Below are 24,997 nucleotides of genomic sequence, written 5' to 3' on the forward strand. Positions count from 1 at the left end.
AATTGTAGTGATGAGAGTCGCAATGGAGAGCCCACACTTTGGCTGGGAGAGGAAAGTGTGTAGGTCTAAGTTATGGCTGAAAATGTGAGAGAAGCAAGTTCGGATGTGATCAAAAGCTGAGCACTCTAGTAGTGTGTGGTACTCAGACTCTCGAACTTGCAGTGAGCATAATGTGCACAATCGATTTGACTCTTCTCCATTGCCCCAACGCCCTATCTCGCATCGACGGAAATGGGAGCTAAGCCGAATTGCTGCGATAGTGCGTATCGCGGACAAGGGAATAGGCTCAAGCATGTAAGTGTGAGTACGGTTTCCTCTCTTAGCGAAGAACATGGTTTTGTAGTTCGGGGCAATATAGGTGGTGTAATGTATGAAGCGTGACCCACCGGATTTCTCCCAAGCCGTAATACATTGGCGTTGTAGAAAAGCTTCATTCACTTGAGAGTCAATTGAAGCATCATGTAGCAAGTGTAATGCATCCCATCTCCCAAACCACTTCTTTATATCTTGCATCCATCCCGTGCTCAAGATCTTGCTTTTATGCATCTTTTGAACTTTTTTGCTTGCTTCCCATGCAATTGTAGGAAGTCGATGTGAGGGGTTTTGACGCATCTTTATCATGTACTCCACAACCCTTTCCATGCCCATAACCTCAATTGGAAGAGATCCCGACTCAAGAAGTAGGAGCATATATGGTGTTTGTGTCTTAACTTGGAGAAAGTTTGTAAGAAAACGCTTTTGGACATTCTCAAACTCTTTCCAAGTAGACTTTGAGATGCTCCCGCCCCACACTTCAACTCCATAAAGAAGAACCGGTGTCACCAATGCATCAAAAAGATACTTCTTGAGAACCCAACACTTGATGTTTCCCGCATTACACATGTTCTCAAATGCATAATATGCTCTCTTTCCCGCTTCCAAACGACGCATAGCACATTCATGCCACTTGTGATTGGATGGAACCTCAAGGCCAAGGTACTTAAAGCTCTCAACAACTTCAAGTGTCTCGTTGTTGTACACAATGCATGGCTTCTCCTTATGGTTGGTTTTCACAAGCATAACCTTTGTTTTGGATTCATTTACAATCAGCCCACTATGCAAGCAAAAGTTCTCAAGGACAACCATAAGCTTTTGTGCATCTTCTAAAGTGTGTGCTAGAAGCACTACATCATCCGCATACAACAAAAGCATGATTACCGCATTGCAAATAGTGACCTCTTCAATGCCTTCTTCTTGCATAAAGTCAAGTACCATTTGTTCCAATTGATCGATGCATAGACCAAAGAGAGTTGGTGACAATGGACATCCTTGTTTAACCCCAATAGTGCTTACAAAAATTTCTGAAATTTCTCTTCCCATGTGTAATTGACAAATCACCTTCTCATAGATTCGAGAAACCGCAAGCATAAACTCACTTGGCACTTGGAGCTTGCCTTTCAACGGACTTTCCTTCATGAGAACACGAAGAGTGACAAGATAATCAATGGTGCTATGGCATCGACGAAAACCCGCTTGTCCCTTTGCACGCTTGTCATTCTCTTCAGCCCAATCACTCAATTTCATTTCCATTATGCACCCAAACAACTTTGCCATAAGAGACCCAATCATTATAGTCCGGTAGTTGCTTACATTCTTTACATCCCCTCCTTTATGCAAAGGCTTAACCCAATTAGTACTCCAATCATAAGGCATACCATGTTGAAGTGCAAGGTTGAACATATCACACATCCACTCATGGGTAAAATCTCCCGTCCATTTGATCATCTCCGGCTTGATACCTTGAAGATCTCCCGCTTTGCGAGTGGCCAACTTTTCAAGCCCACCGCATACATCCTCAATAGTAAAAAAAGACGGCATACATGGGAGTGAACCATAAAATGGCCTTTTTTCAGTATTTTCTTGCTCATATAATTGCCTACAATGTGTGTACATATCCATTAGACTCAAGTTACCAAAATTCTCAATCCGCTTGCCTCTCAAGTTTCTCCAAAATCTTCCACATGCATGTGCCTTTTCTTGGACTTGAAATTCTTGTTGCTTTACTTCCCATCTTCTTCTCTTCTTTTGAATCAATGCCTTGTATGTATGCAAATGACTTTGATAGTTGTCTTTGTCCATAGTTGCATCAAGCTTTATCAAGGACTTTCGAGCATCTTGACATTCTTTATCAAACCACCTTTTGCGTGATCTATCTTTGTTGATACCATGGAGATGCTTTATGGCAAAGCATTCCTCCGCACAAGAACAAATAGCTTTTTTGAAAGCTTCCCATTTAGTTTCCAATGGTGCATCACATTGAAGCTTTGTCATCCATAATTTTTGCTCAACCATTTCAATGTACATTGGTGCCCGTTTGAAATCCATACATAGTGATAACTTCTCTTTCCTTTGGCTGAGATTATCATGCTTAGTTGCTTCTCCACATGAAAGGTCAATACATAAGGTGCGATGGTCGGATTCCAGGGTCCATTGACCAAACATAAAACTCTTTATGCGATACATGATGGCTTCAGAGAGTAGCATATAGTCAATCACACTATCCCCATTATGTCTTCTACATGTAAATCCATTGGTTTCACTCCACAAAGATACACCATTGGCAATGAGCATACCCGTGCTATTACACATGTGTAAAAGTAACTTTCCATAGTGATCCGGCTCTTTCTCATCCATTGAAGTACGATCATACAAGTGAACTTCCTCCAACTCCCTTGAAATGTATGGCATATCAAATTGTTGAGTATCATGTTGCAATGTTTTTGTGCGAGTATTCATATCCCCAAATACAATAACATCACCTTCACCTTTGAAATAAGCAATGTCCTCTTTCAAATCAGAAAATGGTTGATCTCTATCCATGCAAGCATAAAATGGAGAATCATGATGAGGAATGTAACAACCAGCTACAAAAATGGGTGCTCTTTTTGGTGTCATAATTTTCAGCCATACATAACGTTTGTACTTGTCATCTTTCACAATTGATACAAAATCTTCCAATCCTTTCTTAACCATACATGCTAACCCTCCTTGTCCTCTTCGTTGCTTGAGATTCTTTGACCACATCAATGAATGTACATTGTAATCCTCCAAGCCGTCAATCCTTTGTGTATCATTCTCCCAAGTTTCAACAAGAAGTACAACATCGGCTTTGCTTGTGAGTTCATCAATGCCAACCCCCGCATTCCATGGGTATCCATTACAATTTCAAAAGCATATTTTCAATCGTAACTCGGTCTCATAGGTCACGCATCCCTATTTGCTTGAGAGACTTGCCTCCTCCTTGGGCACATTTTCTTCATGAGAGATCTCCTTGTTTTTATTATTCTTTTCCTCATATGCCTTGCGACGCATATTGTGTTGCTTAATAGTGTGATCTTCACATACAAAACATTTTGTATCCCTCAAATAGATCCAACTATTATCAAGGATAATCTTTTGCTTGATCTCATCCGGCATGGTGCATACAATTGGCCGTTCTCCCGAGCGAGGAGCTCCTTGCTTCCCCACTCTATGTGCTCCATAGACCATAACTCCGGACATGCCAAAGTGGGTTTTGAAGAAATCTTCAATAACAATGGCAAGAGAAGGAGGTGTCTCTAACTTCTCTTCGGGAATTCCACGAATAACAATGTTCTTGGAACGTCGCTCCCGTTCCTTAAACTCCTCCACATCCACATTCTCAACATTCTTTGTTTGAACCATAGCTTGCATGAGTGAGGAATTAGAAACCACATTGCTACCACATACATTAGCCCAAGACTTGTTTGTGCATACATTTTTCATGTTGCATACATCCCGGCTCATAGTGTCAAATTTCTCCTCTTTCAATACATGGTCATGCTCTACTTTGCTCATCCGCTCCTTCAAAGCATTCAAGTCCACAAGAGAGCGTTTACATTCCTTGACTTCCTCTTCAAGTTGCATCAAACGTGTTGTTTGCATCTCAAGTGTCCTCTTGAGATTTTCATTCTCAACCACAAGTACCCTTAGTGTGCCATTCTCCATTGCAAGTGCTCGTAAGTCTTCGCCTTGTTTGTTTACGGTCTCTTGCAATGATACCAAGTACGCCATGATCATGGTTTCCGATGTCGTTGGTTGGGTGGTTGTGTTGCTATCTCCACACTTAGGAGATTTTGGATCACTTTCCACAATGGTTGTTGATCTTGTTGAAGAAGAAGAACCCTTGCGAGTGCCGGAAGACATTGTATGTAAAATAGGAGATGAGAATCAATTTTGTTGAACCTGTTCACTTCGGAAATGCTGCTACAGAAACGCCTTCCATAACTCTGAAAATTTCTGTCTTTACATCAATGCGTAGAGGACTTCGTGCTCTTCGATTGAGGCTATAGACCCAAATCGGAGTTCGGATGAAGAAGTTATGATCAAAAGAGTAGACTGCTGTCTACTAGGTCAAAAAACGGCTGCACTGAGAGAGAGAGAGAGAGAGAGAGAGAGAAGGAGCACGGGGGGAGGGGGGCGATAGGCGATAGAGTTAGGAGGGGGGGGCGAGAGATTTGAAATTTTTAAAAGGGGGGGGGGGGGGGGCAGGCAGGGGGAGAGAGAGAGAGAGAGAGAGAGAGAGAGAGAGAGAGAGAGACCCTCCTGATGCCTTCGCATAGGCAATAAGAGTTGATGCTTGTATGTTGCCCATAACTCTGTCTTCTTTAACTGTAGATCTTCCTTTCTCCTTGTTTTTTGTGAAATTGAGAGGTTCTGACTTCTTGATGAGTATTTTCTCAGCTGCTTCGCTGTTTTCATTCACTCCAACATGTATTAATGCATCAACATCTGTTTCTTCTATCTGATCTGAAGGATCGGCTGAAGTATTCACTCTTTTAAGCTCCTTATCCTCATGAAGTGATCCATTCTCCATGAAGTAAACACGATCACATACTTCAAGAGCTGTTTTGTTATGGGTAACTAGGACAACAGTTCTCCCTTTCAAAACACCATTAAGGACATGACCAATCAAATGCTTTGCTGTGGGAACGTCAACTGCAGCCAAAGGGTCATCCAAAAAAACTATTGGAGCTGCACTGTAGCATGCTCGAGCAAGACTGATACGTGCTTTCTGGCCTCCACTCAAATTGATACCTTTGTCACCCTGAATTCCATACAACGTTATCAACATAATTTGACATGTTCAAGGGCATCAAATATGGAGAACAGTAAGAAGCTCAATTTTCAAAAAGTTGAACACTCAATTCAAAGAAGAGAGTGAGTGCATATTCTAAAACAAAGAGGTCAGAACAAAAATAAATAACATCATATTCGTTTCTTTTGAATGTACATCCAAGTTGAATACAGCTAAGATCGTTGCCTGTGGACGCCCCTTACGAAGAGTAGATACATTTCAGCCTCTTTTGAAAATAAAATTTAATTTAAAACGAAATTTATAGCAAACCAGCTCATGTCAAAGACAGAAAATGTTGCAGTTCCTTTTCATGTAAAATGAGTTCCAAAGTTATATCGTTAAGGCTTATCATGTAGAATGTGGATTGAAAATTGGAGCAAAATTTAAGGCTTCTGGAAACTTGTCATGTAGAATGTAGAGTGTAAATGTGGATGTGAAGGAAAAATTTAAAAGTCAAAATTTGGGTTGAGCTTTGTAGTACAAAGGAGGTGTGTAGAAGGTAGGAATGAGCTCTAGCAATGCCTTGCACGACGGGTTACTTGAATGAGTTACCTAGTGGAGTTACCCATAGTTACCCGACCGTGTGTGACTGTGCGGCGAGTCAGACGCTAGTACGAATACCTATAAATAGGACCCATTAATCCCATTTTGGGAGTTGGAACTTTTGTATCTATTGGAACTCTAGTTGCTAGATGCCTTATAGAGCGTGTGAGCATTGAGTGATGTACCAATTGTACTCTGAAGTTTGTACTTTTGAACCAATCTATGAAACTGAATCTACATTTCCAACTGTCCCAGTCAATGTCATCTGAAGTCTTTCATTCCAGTTCATTTGTCTGTTTGGATTCTCAATCTGGTCCTTTGATGTCTGATTCTGTTCATCTGATCTGATTTGATATGCTGTATCTAACTCTGAATTACTAACCAACTCTGGAATAGTTGTCAAGTAACCAACTCATTCAAAGTTGCCCCTGGAAAGAGCATTGGCAAAGAGTGTATTATAAGCAAGTCTGAGATAGTAGATGAAGACTCTAAAAATCCCTTGAAGTTTGTAAGCCTTTGTTTTGCTAATGACTTTATTGCGGTCCCGTTCTATAACCCTACATCAGCCCTTCAAGAATCTCAATTGCCTACATGAGATCCAACTCTGTGAGCTCCTTAATATGAATAAAACAATAAAACTCCCGTTGGATTTGAAGGCTATGGTGATTTGAATCAAAAAGCTATTACAATCTCCGATGAGAAATTTATGGAAATGCCAAATTAGCAATTAGAGAATTGAGTGCAGGTTGATATTTTGAAAGGAAATAAAAAAAAACGTCATTGATATGACCAATATGCTGATCTTAAGGATATAGATGGAGATGATTGGGCGGAGTATTTTTCTCAAACCCTGAAAGATGTTGCACGAAAATGGCACTATCATTATCTAGCCTGTAAGCTGAGGACATACAACAAACTAGAGAATGTCACAAAGTGATGACGTGGCTGCCCGATTGCTAGGGTTTGGATGACATGAATGCGTGTATGCAAAAACCCTAATTTTGGAAACCCTAACCCTAAAACCTGCAAACCCTTATTCTGTTGCCAAAAACCCTAAAACTACAGAAACCCTAACCCTAACCCTAAGGGCAGCAGGGAGATCCCGGAAAATGCGCAGACATGACACGTGGCACCGTACGGTAGATTCCGGATATTGCGGCGCTTTTCACGCTGGACTGTACGGCAGCGATGGGAAAAAGCTACGCAAGATTTTGACTGCTTTTTATTTTTACGCCAAGGATGAGAGAGAGAGAACCCTTTGCTTTAATTTGATAAGCTCAAGAGAGAAAGAGCTTTTGCTTTTATTTTTAGGCTTTTATTTTTAAGCTTTTGGGGCTCTGCTTTTGGCATCCCTTGTAAATAAATACGTGGTTTGGGCTCCCACTCTGCAGAGCATCTGGATGCAGAGTCTGAGAGTGAGACCCAACCACTCTTGTACTTTGAACACTGATTAATACAAAAAGCAAAACCAAAAGGGGTGCCAATCTTTGGGGCCAACATCCAATCTATTGTGAACTGTGAATTGTTTTGAAGTGGTTATTTGGTGCTGCCACGGTCGAGTGTCCAAGTCTGTTACAGAAAAAGCTTTCTTGCTGAAATATAGTGAGAACTGAGGGGATGAGGATATTCTTTGTGAGCTAGATAAGCTCAGGCAAGGAAAGCTATTTATTAGGAGCTACGTTGAGAAAATAAAAGAGTTCACAAGGCAACGGAAGGAGCCACCATTGGAGACATGGATGTGTGCATGGGTCTTGAGTGGGTTCGGAATCAAGAAACGTAAAGAACAAGAGGTACTAGCACCAACCCAAAAGTTTACTGATCTAGTGCAAAGGGCTCTATAACTAGAGCAACAATCTAAGAAAGAGAAGGGCCGATTCCAATTAGTCATCTATAGAAGAATCGTTGACCAGTTCCAACTCTTCAGATAGTGATTTGAAAGACACATCCAAGAGTAGGAAGAAGGGAGCCTGGTCTAAGAGGATTGAGGCTCTATCCAAGCATATCTCTGAGATCTCTAAGACCAACACTCTAGTAGGAAAAGCAGAGACCTGGTGTATGAAATGTAAATCCAAAGAACATCAGTCTAAGGAATGTTGCCAATCCACTATTGCAAAGCTTTTGGGCACCTACAGAATAATTGGAGAATCAAAATGCACCATTCTAGGGAAGGAAAGATGTTTCCATGATAGCACGACAAACCCGGAACCAGTCAAACAAGAGAGGCTACTTGAGAACATCGACAATGGAGCGAGTATCAGCAATTTGAACACTATCAGAATTTTTCTGGTAGGGGTAGAGGTAGAGATGACTTTACCAGACGTAATTTCAGTTGCTATATCTGTGGAAAGTGCGGACACTTTGCAGTGAAATGTCTAGACAATGTAAAAGCTAAAAGGCGGCAGAGCCAGTTCTAGCACACGTGATCACTAAGAGCGCTGGCATTGTCATCGAAGAATTACCAGATGAGCCATCCAATCAAATGAAGCAAAGCGAAGAGGCTTAGAAGTGGGAGAAACAAAGGGCTATCTAGAAGGCTAAGGGAAAGGCCAAGGAAGTAAATGAGTGATAGGAGCAGAGTGCGCTGGCAGCTTAAATCACTAAGGATCTGGAGAGAAGGAAATTGGAGAGGCCAAATTGCTTAGAGGCCAGAACCATTCAGAGGTTTTCACTGATAGCTTCAGAAGCTCTAAAAGTGGAAATTTCAGCTTTTGAATCTGGTAAGAAGAGTGTTGAGGTAGGAGCTAAGAAACCAACAAAAGGATTTGAGAAGCAGCCCAAGAAAGGGGTACGGTAAGTCAAGGTAGACTTGGCTGAAGTCCAGTGGTGCAAGACCTTCAACGCCGAGTTCAAGAACTACATAAAGCCAATATGTGCCAAAATCCACCCATAATTTAGCTAGTTCAGTAGGGCAAGTAGAGCAACTTGCCAACCACACTTGCCAAGTCCAGTGGTGCAAGAGCTTCAACCCCCAGTCCAAGAACTACGTGAAGCCAATACGTGCAAAAATCCACTTGTGGTTTTAGCTAGTCCACCACAACAAAGGAGGGAGCCCAAGGTGAACCCACCGGAAAAGTATGATGGGGTAATATCAAAGTTTATAGGCTTCTTTCAACAAACGGAGTTGTTTATATGCATGGAATCAAAGCTTTATTCGAATGGTGCTTCTCAAGTTAGTGTCATTGGCACCCACTTCTCTCAACGCGCTTTGGAGAAGTAGTTGTTGAAGCCAAGCTTCGCAAGCTACGAAAAGGCTATTACCCTTCTTCATTCATTGGGGAAGGAATGGGAAAGCTTTTCTTTGAAGATATTTACCGCTATCATGGGCTTCGAGGTGACATTCTTCCAAATCAAGGACCACAGTTGATATCAAGCTTTTGGAAAGGCTTGTTCAAGCTTCAAGTAGTAAAGATTAACCTCTCTTCATCCAATCATCCACAGAGTGATGAAAAAACAGAGGGGGTCAAGCAAGTCTTAGAGCAGTAGCTTTGATGCACAATCAACTATCGTTAAGACAATTGGGTAAAATTGTTGGCTCTAGTTGAGTTTGCCTACAACAACACTATTCATGCTTCTATTCGACATACCCCATTCCTTGCCGATCATATCCAAGACGCAAAGATGGATGTCCACATGAATCACCAAGTGAAGAATACGACTCCCACACATTTATCCACACATGGACAAAGCGTTTGTAAAGAATTGACAAAGAACATCAGAGAGGCTCAACAGAGGTATAAGAGTATTGCAGACAAGTTGTCTGAGTCCATGTCATTTGAAGTCTTTCATTCCAGTTCATTTGTCTACCTAAATTCTCAACATGATCCTTGAAGTTTAATTGTGTTCATCTGATCTGATATGTGGCATCTGACTCTGAATTTTTAACTCTGGAATGCTGTTAAGTGACCAGCTTATTCCAAGTTTCCCCAGGAAAGAGCATTGTCAAAGAGTGGATTATAAGCAAGTCTTGAGATAGTTGATGAGGACTCTAAAAATGCCTTGAAATTTGTAAGCCTTTGTTTTGTTCATGACTTTATTGTGGTCCCGATGTATAACCCTAGATCAGCCCTTCAAGAATCTCAACTTCCTACATGAGATCAAAGTCTTCAAGCTCCCCAATATGAACAACACAACGAAACTCCCGTTGAATTTGAAGGCTATGCTGATTTGAGTTAGAAAGCCGGTACAATTTTGATGAGAAATTTATGGAATTGCCAAATTAGCAATCAGAGAATTGAGTACAGGTTTACGAAGCAAATAAGAAAACGTCATTGATATACGGGTTGACATAATGATTTTCAGTTACCTGATTATTCCTCGATTCTTGTAAACCACTTAAAGAGGCTCATTATAGTTTGACAAAACTGAAAGACGGAGGAAAACACATTACTTGAGCAAAGGCGTGCCTTGAGTAAAATAAATTTTGTTGGTTTTTTTAATTCTAATTTCCTTCGAAGATACATAACCCTTCTTGAGCTCACCTGAATCGAAGATATGTACAAGTATATGCGAAAAGTTGGCTGTCATAAAGAGCATGAGGTTGTGTTAAGAATCAAGTGGTTTCAATCGGTTAAAGCGACTTTGTTGTCCCAGAGATACACATAGTCAACACAAACTGGAATGGATTTGAAATTCTTACAATGTTCGCGCCACAACTGCTCACCGTAAGCGATCAACTGCTATGTTGTAACTCATAAGCCATTGTTGAGACCTTTGTACAATAACAGAGCTTGCTTGTCGTGGACTTTGAACAAAGTTCTTGGAGTTCATCAAAATCTCAGTAAACCCCTATAGTTGATTCAAAACAATATTTACTTGGACTACAACACAGTTCGTATATTTACATTTTTTATACTTTGCCAGCTCAATGTTTCATAGATAATTCCAATCACAACCATTAAGAGTTCAATGCGTTTTTAATCTTCATTTGATGCGTGCCTTTCTATCGTAAATAAGGCTGGTCTTATGGTTAAAAGACATGTTCATGACATAGAAATGTGCTCAGTAAGACAATCTATATACGGATAAGATCGTTTGTTTCCTATTTGAATTCTTTTAGATATTGAGGTGTCAATGTGAAATAAAGAAGAGGAGATAGAAGACATACAATCTCTGTATCATGGCCTCCAGCAAATAGTAAAATGTCATGCTCCAAGGCACATGCTGCAATTACCCTTTGATAGCGTTCTGGGTCAAAAGGACTTGTAAAAACAATGTTTTGACGGACGGTATCATTCAAAATCCACGGCTGCTGAGGCACATAGGCAATGTTATCTTGAACAAAAGTACTTCCTGTCAAGCACTGGGCAAAAAAACATAAACCTGAGTAACAGCATAACATGACACTTGCTTCTCAAACCAAGGGAAAGAAAACACAGAAAAAAAAATCAGAGAAGAAATTAGTGCTGAATATGCACAAATTCCTACTCATTACCTGCATTTCCCCTAGTATCGCAAGAAATAGGGAGCTCTTTCCACTTCCAACTGGGCCATAGATTGATACCAACTCCCCTTTTCCCACTGAGAAATTTACATTCCTCAGGACTACATCAGCTTCGAATTGATCACGTCTAGAAGGATAGTCGTCAAGCTTCAAGTCATGAGCATCTGTCCCAATATCCTTCTCAACTTCAATGTGTACTTTTCCGCTATCCTTATTGCTCAGGACTTTCTTCTGTCTCTGCTCCCAGCAGAATGAGCAATTCTTGAGCATGACAGCTTTCTCTGGAAAATTCCGAGAGATCTATATGCAGCAATGATAAGATAAGATACAGGGAATCAGGTTTATAGACCTTAAAAAATACAAACATAAGCTATACTCGTGCAGTAAAATCTAACGAAGCTTCACTATTGCAAACTCGAAACTGGCAAAGGCACATACCTCATTCTCCTCTAAGATGATATGATCATCTTTATCCATATTTATCAGTTGCTGCAAGCGGCGTACTGCTATAACCGCGTCCCCACAGGTTTGAAAACCTATGTTTTATAACAAGAGTTACTAAGCTTTGGGTCAAAAAATGGAAAGCCAAGGGGCTTTTAGTTACCGTCCATTTCAGAGTGCAAAGGAAAAGGATAAGCAGAATCAAAGTTTAAAAGACAAAATCCACTCTCACCTACAGAAGCAATAGAGAATGTGCGGACAAGAACACTAAACAATGCCAAAACTGTAAATGCCTGGCTGGGTGACATGAAAGTCCCTTTGTGAATAGCCAGGTATGTCCCAAAAGTTGCCAAGGACGCAAGGGGAGTGACAGAATCCTGAGGCAAAGCACGATAACAAAAGAAAGTAATGTGATTTTCCTTGCAAAGAGCATTATAGGTGCTTTTCATGAATTTATTCTACAGAGCTGTAAAATGCTCTTACAGAGTACTCTTTAGGTGAGATACGCTGCATCAGCACACTTACACACAATCAAAAGCACAGGCATGACACTTAACTGATTGTTTTTCGCATGCATAGAGAAATAGACAGAGATAGAGATTTTTAAATGTAGATCTGTATACCTATACGGAAAGATAGAGAGCCGTTGTAGACATGATAGATCTAAAAGAGAGAGTCAAGCCACTCGCTGCGCTGCTCTCACTTGCACCCCTCTGTAGTAGGCTACAATGTCACTTTCACAGGACACACAATTAGTACAGTTGGTCTAGGCCAGTTCACACTAGACGGACTCTCTTGGCTGAGCAGTGACGTGGCAGCAGGGATACGGACGGTGGTCTAGTGGACATCGTGGCCAGGTCACCACCACTCAGTTTGGGGATAAATTTAGATGTCTGACATTTATGAGCCGCTGGTGGCTCTTTATGGTTGTACATATGAGTAGCAGCTATTGGGTCATCGGATCATCTTCTAGCTCTATGATCCAGCGTCGTCGTTAGGAGGAGTGAGTCTATACACACAGCACGTCTTCCCCATCCCTACACATCTGAGCCTCAACACCCATTGTACCTGAGAGTCCTGGGCTGGAGCTGAGTGTGCTGCCACGCCAGAGTCTGTATCAGTTCTTTGAGATAATCGAGTCATTTGTTGTGGTCTGCTGCTGTTGTGTCTGTGTGAGCTTAGTTGTTGTCTATTGTTTCTTGTTTTCAGTCTGTTTTGAGTGAGATTGCCACGCACATTGCACTGAGGAGCACCCACTGTAGAGAGCACGACACACTATCTGCGCTACAGGTGCTCTCATTTTGGCGATCACGATGGGACCTCAACTGAAGTCTCACTCTCTGTTGAGAATACAATTAGTGAAGCTAGTGGTTTTTACCTAGCTTCGCCTACCTTGCCTTGCACTGTGTGGTCTGCTGGTCTGGTCTCCTCTTGCCTTGGTCCAACTGCCCTATTCCTCTCTCGCCCTGGTCCAACCAGCCCTCGTCCCTAGACTAGTCCTTCCTCAACCCTGGTCTAGTCCTCCTTGTCCCTGGTCCAGCCTGAGTCTAGTCACTTGCCTGGTCTAGTAGAGTCTAGACATGTCTTCAGCCAGTTAAAGGTTTTCTTGCCCAAAGCTTGGTTGGATTGGTGGTCGCTGCATGACACATACAAGGCGGTGAGTCGAGCGTCAAAGCGCACTACTGAGTCCTCTGAAGTACTACAACAGAGGACGATCCTTGGTACCTAGTAGAAGTCCATCAACCTCATCACCCATACCTCCACATACGACATCACTCATTCCTCTATCCGGTTCTACATCTTCCAGATCACCTTTCCCAGTAAAGCTCTCTCCTATTCTGTTACAGCAGGCTATTGAGCAACGGGCTCCTGAGAAAGGGGCCATGGAGGTGTTTTTGGCCAAGGTAAACATCAAGTTCCCTATCTTCAAAGGTGTCACGAGGACGTGGCAGTTATTAACCATGTCACAGAGATGTGGCAACTGCTAACCTTGGTTGTTGGTTTCTTTCCAATGGGGTTTATTTTATTTGTTTAAGACCCTCTTTTTGAAGTAGCAAACGGTCGGACATTGTATGGCCAATGTGAACGGTAGATTCACCCGCAGACGGGAAGTGGTCGGCATTGGAATTCGTATGGTAAGAGGATGTCTAGGCTCAGAGCAAGATCATATAGGTTCCCCCGTCGCACTTAGCAAGTTGGTGGATACTAGGAAGTGAACTCAATTAAGGCGTAAAGTCAAGGTGGGACTACCAACAAAAGTATCCGACAGTTGGGCCACATTGCACTTTTGGATGCGGTCCCAATGAGGATAGATGGTCAGAAGACCAGTGGGAGCCCAACGGAAGCATCTCCTAAAATTTAGGGAACTGCTATTTTGGGCCGTGAAATGTGTTCGCGTCATTACCTCCGGTATGACTAGGGGAACATTTTACAACTCTGCTGCGAAGTCAACTGGGTAACCGGTCAGGATATTTTTAAGCGGCGAGCCCGAAACGGGTAAATGCTTGTAAATGCGCCAAGTGTCAACTTTTCATGCACTTTCCTCTTGCAGAAGAAGTGGCGCTGAATTTTATGCTGGGAGAGGCTTTCAACTTTTGTCACAGGTTAAGAGCTATGGAGTGCTTTCTTTCCCTCTCATGTACAGTGTGGTGCTAGGAGTGATGCCCTGCACACTACACTGCTCTCTCTCTCCCCTACGTGCAGTTATGTGATGCACCACAAGAGGGCTACTCATTTGACTGATGTACAGTTGTGTGGGTTCATGCTTTTGTGCTGAGGCAAGAGCCTCCTTGAGCAGGAACAGGGGTAGCTCGCTGCTGCTCCAAAGCAGGCACTGGTGAGGGTCATAACCTCACCGAACAGGTGCAAAATCAGCGCTGTGCATGCGCTGTAAATTCACTGTTTTTCAGCCGTACGGATGCCAGGATCATTGGGAATCGTGCCCCACTGGCAAAGGACAGTTAGGGGACTATTTGGGGCTGAAAACAGGGCAAAAACCAGTAAATACAGCGTGCTGAATGTATTGTTTTTGGACAGGAATCAGAGGATATATGCCAGTGCAAGCGAGTTCAACAGGGGAATTGGTTTCGCGCAAGTTTTGGGGCTGTTATGCTGCCGAAATTTGGCCAAATCAAATGGTATCTAGGTGGATACACGTGAAGGATTCCCAGGACCTTACCTTGTAATTTACCCTCCTTAAGAATAAAGGAATACCGAAAGGGGCGCCAATTTTGGGACCTACAGGTTGTCGACATCTGCTGGGAGCATTCTAGCTTCCGAGCCGTGTGTGTATTCAAGTGTTAACTCTAGTCGCAGGTTCTCTTTGCAAAGTGCTCTGTGTGTGTGTTTAAAGTAAAGAATTACGGGTGAAAGCCAACGCCTACCGCCCTACGGGCCGGTTTCAAAAGGACTGTCTTCAGAAGATGCTGACGACCATGCAAAGAGGTTTGTATCTCTCTGTAGGGTCGTGGTCTTAATAGAGAAGATGCTTATTTGGTACTCTTTCCATCTACCTTGGATGGCTTAGCAGACAAATGGTACAACCAGTTTGCAGAGAACCATTTTGCAACTTGGGCAGCCTTAAGACAACAATTCTGTGCAGCATTCAGGCCAGGTGACTACCAAGAGAAGGTTTTGGATGAGTTGGCCAACATGGTGCTCCAGCCAGAGGAGACTTTTGCAGAAATTATGACTAAAACCAAGTCTCTGGTTGCCAAGCTTCCCAGCAACCCGGTGAATTTATGGTTAAGAAGTGGGTGGAGAAGGCGCTTCTCAAACTTCTCAGCAAAAACTCCGAGAGTCTCCGACCCGACGCCACTCTGGAGTTCTTCATCGCAGCTGCTACTAGTATAGAGGGGGCTAGGAAGCTGTTCAACAACTCCCCTCACATAGAGACCCCCTTTGTGTTTTCGGAAAGTCCTGCTGATCCATTGACTTCTTTACGTAGAGAACTTGAAGCCCTAAAACTACAACGTGCTCTTCAAGAGGAGAAATCAATCTCTCTTCAACAGGAGAAACCACCATATCTTGAGGCTTTGGATCAAATCAAGAGAGAGCTAGAAGAGCTTCGATCTCAGTAGGAGACTAAGGCTATGGTATGGTGTAGCTCGTGTCGCTCTCAAGGACATCCTCCACAGGACTGTCCCCTTCGGGCTTATTGCCACTTCTGCGAAAAGTCGGGGCATAAGGACAACGATTCCTACCATATCAAGGGATTGCGGCAAATACAGCAAAGTCTAGGTCCTTCTCTCCAACAAGGGATAGCACTTGCATCCAACATGGTTTCACCCTATGGCCATCAAAACCTGATGCCACCTCTGCTAACAACACCACCTCTGCTAACAACACCTCCTATGCAAGCTATGCAAGGTATGCACAACTTTGCATCCCCCAGCTTTTATCATACTAGTACTCCTTCAGTCCCCCAAAGCTTCTACACTTCAGCATCCGGCCCCATGCAGCAAGGGCCGAGACCACCTCGCCCCTCCAATAGGCCAATTTTGTGCTACAGGTGCGGGGAGTATGGACATTATCAAAGCAAATGTTTGTTGCCCGAAGGGTCCCCTCCTTGCGGACACTGCCCTAAAGCTAAGGATCACTATAGTAAGGACTGCCCAAAACAACGTGCTTCCACATCTGCAACTACAAGCCAGAACCAACAGGAGTTTACATTCCCAAAGGTTAACCTCATCACAGTAAGCACCATTCCATAGGCCCCGCCTTCCACTCTTGTAGTTGCCTCTCCCGACAGGTTGAAGCAGGTGGAAGAGCCAGTTGGGGTGCTCACACGCGCATAGAGAGCTGCTCTTGGTCTCAGCCTCCCTGGCGGTCCAATTTTTTCATCTCCAGTCACACAAATGAGTCAAACTCCCTTAGTAGCTGACAAAACAGCAGGTAGTGCCAAGAGCCAACCTACCTCTCTTCTATCAGATATTGATGGTGCTTTCATGGAAACAGTAGAGGACTTGCACAAGCTTAAGATACCAAAGCAAGATCTGAGCAAAAGAGAGAAGCCTACAGCAGAGTCTATCTTGAAAAACACCTTTCAGCAAGTGTCACTGTACGACATGCTTCGACTTGATGCAAATTTTTGAAGTGACAGCCTTTCCATCATCCAGTCTCTGTATCCTGGTGCAAGACCTAGTGGGGGGCACCTACTTGTGCAGCCCTTGGAGTCCTACATGATTTCATATCCAGCTGCTCCCCTCACCGACTACAAAAGTCCTCGTCTCACTGTGTCTATTCTTGGGCATCAATTCTTAGGCGTCATAGTGGATGGTGGATCTGGGATCAATCTGATGCCGAAATTTACTATGTTGGCCTTAGGTCTGCAGCCTACCCGTCCTGCTCCATTCACTGTTACATTGGCAGACGAGAGGACAGTCTACCCTGTGGGCATAGTAGAGAAGGTGCTTCTGATGGTACAAGACTTCACATTTAGCTTGGATTTTGTGGTGGTCACTCTTCCTCAGGTGGAGGGAGGATTTCCTTTGCTTATTGGTAGACCATGGTTACCGGATACTAAGGCACTTCATGATTGGGGAAACGACGCCATGTGGATACATACTCTTGGCTCCCCCATGCAACCAAAATTTCTCGAAGGAGGTATGGATACAGTGGTTCATCACAGCTCATTGTCAGTACAGTCCAACCCCGACCCTGAGTAGCCCATCCCACCTGACGGGTCTGACGAAGACCTGTTGCAGTGGTTGGAAGCTACAACCTCGATGCCATGCTACGTGGTCTATTCACACCCCACCTGTGCCGGTAACATTCTCTCTCCCAGCTCCTCAGGTGGACACTAGTGTCCCAAGCCCTATAGCAGAAAGTGTGCCAATCGAAGAAGTAAGCGTGTTAGTCCCTAATTCCCATGATTCAAGTATTCGTCTGATGGAAGCCGTTGGCCTTGGTGAACCTATAACACATCACCTAAGGGGGAAGAAATCTCCTCCGCATGAACTTGCCAACGATTCCCCCTTTCCTCTAACATCTCCCAGGTCGGACGTTCCGCCCCCTCAAAAGCACTCTGCTATGTCTGTGTCTGAAGATTTACCATTCGATGAGCTTCCACCAAGATGGTTGCAAGAAGAGTATGCAGAGTTTCCAATCGATCAAACACCAGCCCATGATGTCTCGAAGCTCCAAGAGGCAGCTCACTTCTCAACTTTCGAAGTACACTCCACAGTTACACCTCCTGACCCGGTCAAAAAAGTCAACCTGGGCGACCCTGACAACCCTCAGCACGTCCTCTTAGCAGTTTGGTTATGGGAGAATCCCACATTACTTGATCAGATAGTTTCTTTTATACACTCTTTTAAAGATGTTTTTGCTTGGTCCTACAAGGATTTGGAAGGGATCCCACCAGAATTGAGTGTCCACACTATCCCTCTGATTGAAGGGGCTAAGCCTGTCAGAGGCCGAGCTTACAAGCTCAACCCAAAGTATGCAGAGGCGGTTAAGTCAGAGCTCGAAAATATACAAGAGGCAGGGATCATTGTACCTGTGGAGCACTCTGAGTGGTTATCACCCATGGTGATAGCGCCTAAGAAGCAGTCAAATAAAATCCGTGTGTATGTAGATTATTGCGCTCTGAACAAGGTAACTATCCCAGATGGTTTTCCCACACCTTTCACTGAGCGTGTGCTCGAAGATGTAGCAGGGCATGTATTGTACAGTTTCATGGATGGGTTTACTGAATACAATCAGTTGGACATCCATCTAGGTGATCAGCTTAAAACGGCCTTTGTGACTTCCTGGGTATTTTTATCTACACTAGGATGTCGTTTCAGTTGAAAAACGCTCCACCTTCCTTCAATCGAGCAATATATCTTATATTCTGTCCTTTACTTTCGGATATCTTTGCGTCTTCATGGACGATTTTTCGACCTTCTTAGGTGCCCAATGTTCAACCCCAATGGAAAATCTAGACGAGCACCTCGCTCAGCTCTCTGCTATCTTTCTCAGGTGCAGAGAGGCACGGCTAAAGCTCAATCCTAACAAATGTCACTTTTTGGTCACTGAGGGCACACTTCTAAGCCATGTGGTGTCTGCCAAAGGTTTAGCACCTGACCCAGAGAAGATAGTGGACATCTTGAAGTTACCACCTCCCATCAACCTGAAAGGTGTTCAGAGCTTTGTAGGCCACACAAGCTATCATCGCAGATTTATACGAATGTATGCACAGGTGGCTCAACCATTGACTCGACTGACTAGTGCTACTGTACCCTTTCAATGGTCAAAAGCTAAGGCTGAAGCATTTGCATACCTCAAAAAACGCCTCACTGAAGCACCTAATTTAGTGGCTCCAGATTGGTCTCTCTCTTTTCATGTGCGTACTGATGCCAGTCAACTGGTTGTGGGTGCTGTGTTGACTCAGCCTAGTAAGCAGTACAACCTGGATCGCCCTATTCACTATGCAAGTCGCTTGCTCACCAAAGCTGAGCGCAACTATAGCACCACAGAAAGGGAAGGTTTGGCTATGGTGTAATCTTTACAAAAGTTTCGTCATTACTTGTTAGGGGTTCACTTCACTATCATTATAGATCATCATGCGCTATGATATCTTTTGAATAAACCCCAAGTTGCAGGGAGAGTCTGGAGGTGGCTACTGATATTCCAGGAGTTCGATTTTTGAAGTAGTTCTTAGTTCAGGCAAGCGACATGTCATGGCCGACCATCTATCTCACATACATACAGGTGAGCCCGATACTAGGGTTGATGATGACTTTCCTGATCATCATCTCTTTAAGGTCGACACGACCCCAGAATGGTATGGAGATGTGTTACATCTACTCTCTACTGGCCTATATCCTGAGAATTCTTCTCCCTTGCAAAAACGAAGACTCTTGCTGAAGTCTCTACCTTTCTCTTTCATTGGTGGACAACTCTACATATCTAGGCGAGATGGTGTGCTGCGCAGGTGCGTCTCCCCTCACGAAGTAGACCACATTCTTAAAGATGCACACAGTGGTCCTACAGGTGGCCATTACCCTGGTCACATCACGGCGCAAAAAATCTTACAAACAGGCTTATGGTGGCCCTATCTATTCAGTGATGCTATTGCTCATGTCAAAATTTGCGATGTCTGTCAGCGATGTACGCCTAAGCCGAGTAAGCAATCCAATCGCCCTTTGCAAGTATCTATGGCGTGGTTGCCCTTTGAGTGATGGGGCTTGGAGTTTGTTGGTCCAGTTAATCCACCTACTCAACCCGACAATCGTAAGTATCTCCTGGTAGCAACGGATTATGCAACCAGGTGGGCCGAAGTGGTGGCTACCATCGACTGTACAGCCGCCACTGTCGCAAAATTTTTGTGTGAAAATATTTTTTGTAGGCTTGGGTGCCCTCTGGAAATCACCTGTGATCGAGGTAGTCATTTCGTCAACGACATGATCTCCACACTCCTCACGAACTACAAAATTTTTCATCGCAAATCTTGCTCTTACTATCCTAGAGCAAATGGGCAAGCTGAGAGCACTAACAAAGTGCTGATCGCGCTTCTCAGGAAAGCTTGTCACCTGCATCCAACTTCTTGGGCTCAAGCTATCCTCGGCACAGTTTGGGCTTATCGCACCTCCTTCAAGGCAAACACTAACTACACCCCATTCCAGCAAGCTTCCGGTCTAGAAGCAATTGCACCATATGAGTTCAACTCAGGTTTAGCAAGGGTGGGAAGTGCTCGCGTCACAGCGGGGATTGCTTCCGCAAACCTCTCTCGTCTCTCAATGTTAGAAGAAAGCAAGATGTTAGCTTCACATGCTCTCCAAGCCGAGCAACTTCGTCGCAAAGCGTGGCATGATCGCCATCTCAGAAAGCCGAAAATAACTTAGAGGACATCGGTCCTAGTCTATCAAGCAAAGTATTTGACAAAAGCTAAGAAGCTCGTCCCAGCCTGGCAAGGGCCATTCATGGTACAAGAGATTTTGCCACAGGAGGCTGTCCCATTAGTCACTCTGGAAAATGTTCCCTTGCCACTGGTAAATGGATCAAGAATCAAGTGCTATCACTCGCCCTGATTATATAGAGATTTGATGATGTTATCCATCCGTCACCGTATGATTGTCCCCCCCTCAGCTTTCTCCTGCTTTACCTTTTCCCTCTTCTCAAGTCTTCCTCTGTCAGTTCGCATCTCAGTTGTAATCGTCAAAAATTCTCCTCGTTTGACTGCGTGTATCAGTTTGCTCTCTTATCATTAATAGAATTGGGCTTTTAGAGTTCTACTAGGATCCAATGTTACTGCTTTGTTTGTTTCTATTGCCTCTCTCTCCTCATGGATTCTTGAATGTCCGAGGTTCAGCTCTCGTCGGATAGATCTTTGATTTTTGGTATTGTTCGTATCACATTCAAACTGCTCTGCTGTATCTCCCTTCCCCTCTATCTCTTATAGTGAGCTCTTTCACACACACATCTAGTTCCTTGCCTTTTTGGTGAGATCTCTTTCTTAACACTCGTTCAATATTCACTCCTCAGCCATACTCTTTTCATTGCTCTTTCCCTCTCTCAATCTTACATGCAAGTTTGCTCGAAGGTGGGCATGGTTGCTCTTGCCTTTCTGAGCGACCAGATCCTAGTTAAAAGAAGCAGGCAATTTTTTATGGGCAGCACATTACGACTTCCTTTCTCTCCTTTCTCTCTAGCAGCACATTACAACTTCCTTTCTCTCCTTTCTCTCTGGTGCACTATGCCTTTTGCTCCTCACCACCCTTCTCTGCTGCATCACAACTTCCTTTCTCCTTTCTGCCTTTTGCTCCTCACCACCCCTCTCTAGCCAAATCCCCTCGCCTCTACCCTCAACTCCCTCGCCTTATCCCCCTTCCATCGTTCCCTCTATTCTAGCCCTTCAACACCCCTATCTCGCCCACCCTCTAATTCCCCCCTTGCCCATAACCAACTAATCCCCTCGCCCCTACCCTATACTCCCTCGCCCCTACCCTCTAAATTACCCCCTCGCCCCTACCCACTAACAAATCCCCCTCGCCCCTACCCTCTACTGCTCTCGCCCCTATCCACTAAAAACCCCCTCGCCCCTACCCTCTACTGCCCTCGCCCCTACCCTCTAAACCCACCCTCGCCCCTACCCACTAAAAACCCCCTCGTCCCTACCATCTAAACCACCTCTTGCCTATTGCCCCTGCGCACTAAAAACCATTGCCTCTCACCACCCCCCTCGCCCCTAACCAGTTAATCCCCCCTCGCTCCTACCCAACAACACTCCCACTCGCCCCTTCCCAATTTTCCCTTTCGCCCCCCTAGATGTCACAAAGTGATGACGTGGCGGACAGCAGAAACCCTAATTTCTGCCAGAAACCCTAAAATTCCTGCAAACCCTAATTTTTGCCAAAAACCCTAAATTCCGGAAATCGCGGAGGCGGATTATTAAAAAAAAAAATATTTTTTTTTTTTTTTTTTTGGAAAATGATGAGCGACGCGAATTTTGCTTTTGCTTTTTTTTTATAAAAAAAAGAGAAAAGACTCTCTAAGAGAGAGAGAGAACTGATGCTTTTGATTTTAAAAGCTTTTGGGGCTCTGCTTTTGGGCATCCCTTGTAACCTTTAAATTAGTAGTGAGGGCCTCACTTCTCAGAGCATCTGGACGCAGAGTCTGAGAGTGAAACCCTAACCGCTCTCTTGTACTTTGATGATTGATTAATACAAAAAGAAATACCGAAAGGGGCGCCAGTCTTTGGGGCCAATATCTCTAGGCACGGAACTCCGCCGGGCCAGTGCAAATCTATTGTGATCTGTGAATTGTTTTGAAGTGGTTATTTGGTGCTGTCGCGGTTGATTCTTGACTTGGAGTGTCCAAGTTTGTTACAGTGGTATCAGAGCACGACCGATTTCTCTTCTACGGGAAATCCGATCCCCGATTTTTTTTTTTCCGCGGCACCTATGGCTTCAGGCAATGATCAGTCGACTCCCTCTGCATCTGGAGATGCGGGCTGGGATCACAACGAAGATTCAGACAGAGAGTATGGCCCGCCTCGGCCTACTCAGGCGGAGCAAACAGAGATGGAGCGTCGTCAATTGATTGGCGATGCAACAAAGATGATGCTCAATTTTGCCAAGGACCCGAAGATGGTAAAATATATGAACCAGACCTCTTTGAAAGAGGTACAGATGGAGTGGCAGAGAACCACAACACCACTCCCGAAACCCGCTCTCAAGAAACCTTCTACCTCCAAGAAATATACGGAGAAGGAACTGGAGAACGTGGTTGATGCACGGATTGCTCAGCTTTTCGACGTGCAAAAGAAAGGCAAAAAGCACGGCAAAAAGCAGAACAAAGGTACTGACTTCCCGGGATATTTGGGTCGTCAGTCGACATTCGACAAAGCAAAGAAACGGAAGAAGCGTGTTCGATTTGAAGGAGTACCCAGTTCTTCTTCTTCTTCTTCTGACAGTTCTTCTAGCTCCTCGGATTAGAGCGAAGAAGACAGAAAAAAAGCAAAAAGCGAAGCAAGACACAAAGCTTCGGAACGGGCAAGAAAAAGGCAAAGAAGGCTACATCTCGCCCAGAGACTGACAGTTCTACTGAGGACTCGTCTACAGACAGCTCAGATTCCGATGACGGAAAGTTTTATGCGAACAAGAAGAATTTTTACAAAGCCAACCAGTATGACTTTCTCGAAGATAACAACAAGAAAGTCCGAGAGTTTAAGGAAGGTGGCCACTCGATCAAGTTTGATACTTTTCAGGATACTCAGATGCTTCGAAGGCTTTATCTCTTATACAGCAGTTTGACATCGCTTTCGCGGGAGGACGCTATTCAGAGCACTCCAAGATTCGGAGAGCTGCCTCTTACTCTGAGGGGAATGCTCGTACTTGGTGGTCCACGCTTCTATTAAGCAAGACTGTGCCAGTTACATGGCTGAAATTCAAGAGGCTTTTTATTTCTTCTTGGTTGACTCAAGAGTTTGAGCGAGATATACGAGCTGCTTGGAACCATCTCCGGATGACCAAGAGCGATACAGTGAATTCTTATTGTGAAAGATTCTGGAGCTCTTTTCTACCCGCATCTTCATTCAAGAAGATCTCGTTCAGAGAACAAATTGAGCGGTTTACCTTGGGTCTACCTACAGAGATCCGAGATCACTGCTTGGAACAGAAGTCAGCTTCTATTCAGGAGTTGATGAGTCATGCGAAGCGGGGCTTTGCCATTCACTCTGGCAGTCTGACCTACCCCACAGATGAGGCCATGACACAACGAGCCAAACAGACTTCTGGGAATGAAAGTAGAATGAAAAAGAGCAACCCAGAGAAAAAAAAAGGATGCACGACCCAAGCTTACTCCTGAGGAGAGAGCTCGCTTCATCAGAGAGGGGAAGTGCTTTGGATGCGGGAAACATGGACATATTTCCGCAAAGTGCCCTGATAAGGCACAGAAAGAACAGAATGATAAAGACGACGACAGGTCTGAGAGTTCGAGAGCAGATGAGGAATGTGGCAGAAAAGGCAGATAGAAAAGCAGAACTGGTACCACATGGCGTGGGACTTGCACCGAATCAAATGAATGAAAGTACAAACTTTGCCGTTTTTTTTTTGGGGCAAAGTGAAGGATCAGGAAGCTCTTTTGAAGGAGCCAAGGCCAGCTTCTTTTCACTTGGAATTGGCGGCTCGATTTGGAACTGCGCCCGACAGACTGACGCCACTGGCGGAGGTAGTTCGACTGGCACCCGGATGGGATGTTGCCATTACACCGAGCATTGGCAAACTTCGTTTGCAATGACAGGGGTGTTCAGGGCACGTGAGTGACGTTCTACTCGGGATCCCTTGGTACCACAAGAACTACGCCGTGGTTGACTACCGGGCCGAGAAAGCGACTTTGATAAATGAAGGGCTTAGAGATTGTACTTGATGAACTTCAGTTTTCTTACTCATTCTTTTGGGAGAACTGAACCATGGATAAAAGTTGAATATGTTTTGACCTGAAGAAAAGAACGCCAAGATTTTATTTTATTTTTTTCTCCACGCTCATGCCGATTGCTTTTGAGAGGGCTTGAAGATCATACCATTGATCTGATATCTGGAAGCACGCCACCGAATCGGCCACCTTATTGTGTGAGCCGAGTACAGAATGAAAAGATTATGAACTCAGTGAAAGACCTCTTGGAAAAGGGTCTTGTCCAGCTTAGTACTTCACCGTATTGCTCTCCAGTGTTGTTGGTTTTGAAGAAAGACAGATCTTGGAGAATGTGCATCGATTATAGCACTCTCAACGAAATCACCATCAAGAACAGATTTCCGATTCCTAGGATCGATGATATACTCGACAGGTTACAGGGATCCTCGTGCTTTAGCAGGATTGACTTGAAGAGTGGATATCATCAGATCAGGATAGCGCCAGGAGATGTCTACAAGACAGCTTTTCGGACGACTTTTGGGTTATTTGAGTTTTTGGTGATGCCTTTTGGCTTAACCAATGCTCCTGCGACATTTAACCAG

General features: G+C 44.1%; 2 protein-coding genes across 13 annotated transcripts in view; one reads left to right on the forward strand and one right to left on the reverse strand.

Moving 5' to 3' along the window:
* LOC147435839 (uncharacterized) overlaps window positions 1–24,997 on the forward strand; it is a 269,080-nt gene that overhangs the window by 115,887 nt on the left and 128,196 nt on the right. The gene's annotated exons all lie outside the window — the stretch shown is intronic.
* LOC147435840 (uncharacterized) overlaps window positions 1–24,997 on the reverse strand; it is a 268,590-nt gene that overhangs the window by 115,454 nt on the left and 128,139 nt on the right. For all 6 annotated transcript variants that reach the window (XM_086488754.1, XM_086488756.1, XM_086488758.1 and 3 more), the window contains 5 exons: window positions 11,791–11,935; window positions 11,556–11,653; window positions 11,109–11,417; window positions 10,782–10,976; window positions 4,599–5,104 (listed from right to left, as the gene is read on the reverse strand). In XM_086488754.1, coding sequence (XP_086344880.1) covers window positions 4,599–5,104; window positions 10,782–10,976; window positions 11,109–11,417; window positions 11,556–11,653; window positions 11,791–11,935 — 1,253 coding nt within the window. The remainder of the gene's footprint in view (window positions 1–4,598; window positions 5,105–10,781; window positions 10,977–11,108; window positions 11,418–11,555; window positions 11,654–11,790; window positions 11,936–24,997) is intronic.

The sequence above is a fragment of the Adiantum capillus-veneris genome, chromosome 18, assembly GCF_014529385.1.
Source record: "Adiantum capillus-veneris isolate H3 chromosome 18, ASM1452938v2, whole genome shotgun sequence".
Taxonomy (NCBI): Eukaryota; Viridiplantae; Streptophyta; class Polypodiopsida; order Polypodiales; family Pteridaceae; genus Adiantum; species Adiantum capillus-veneris.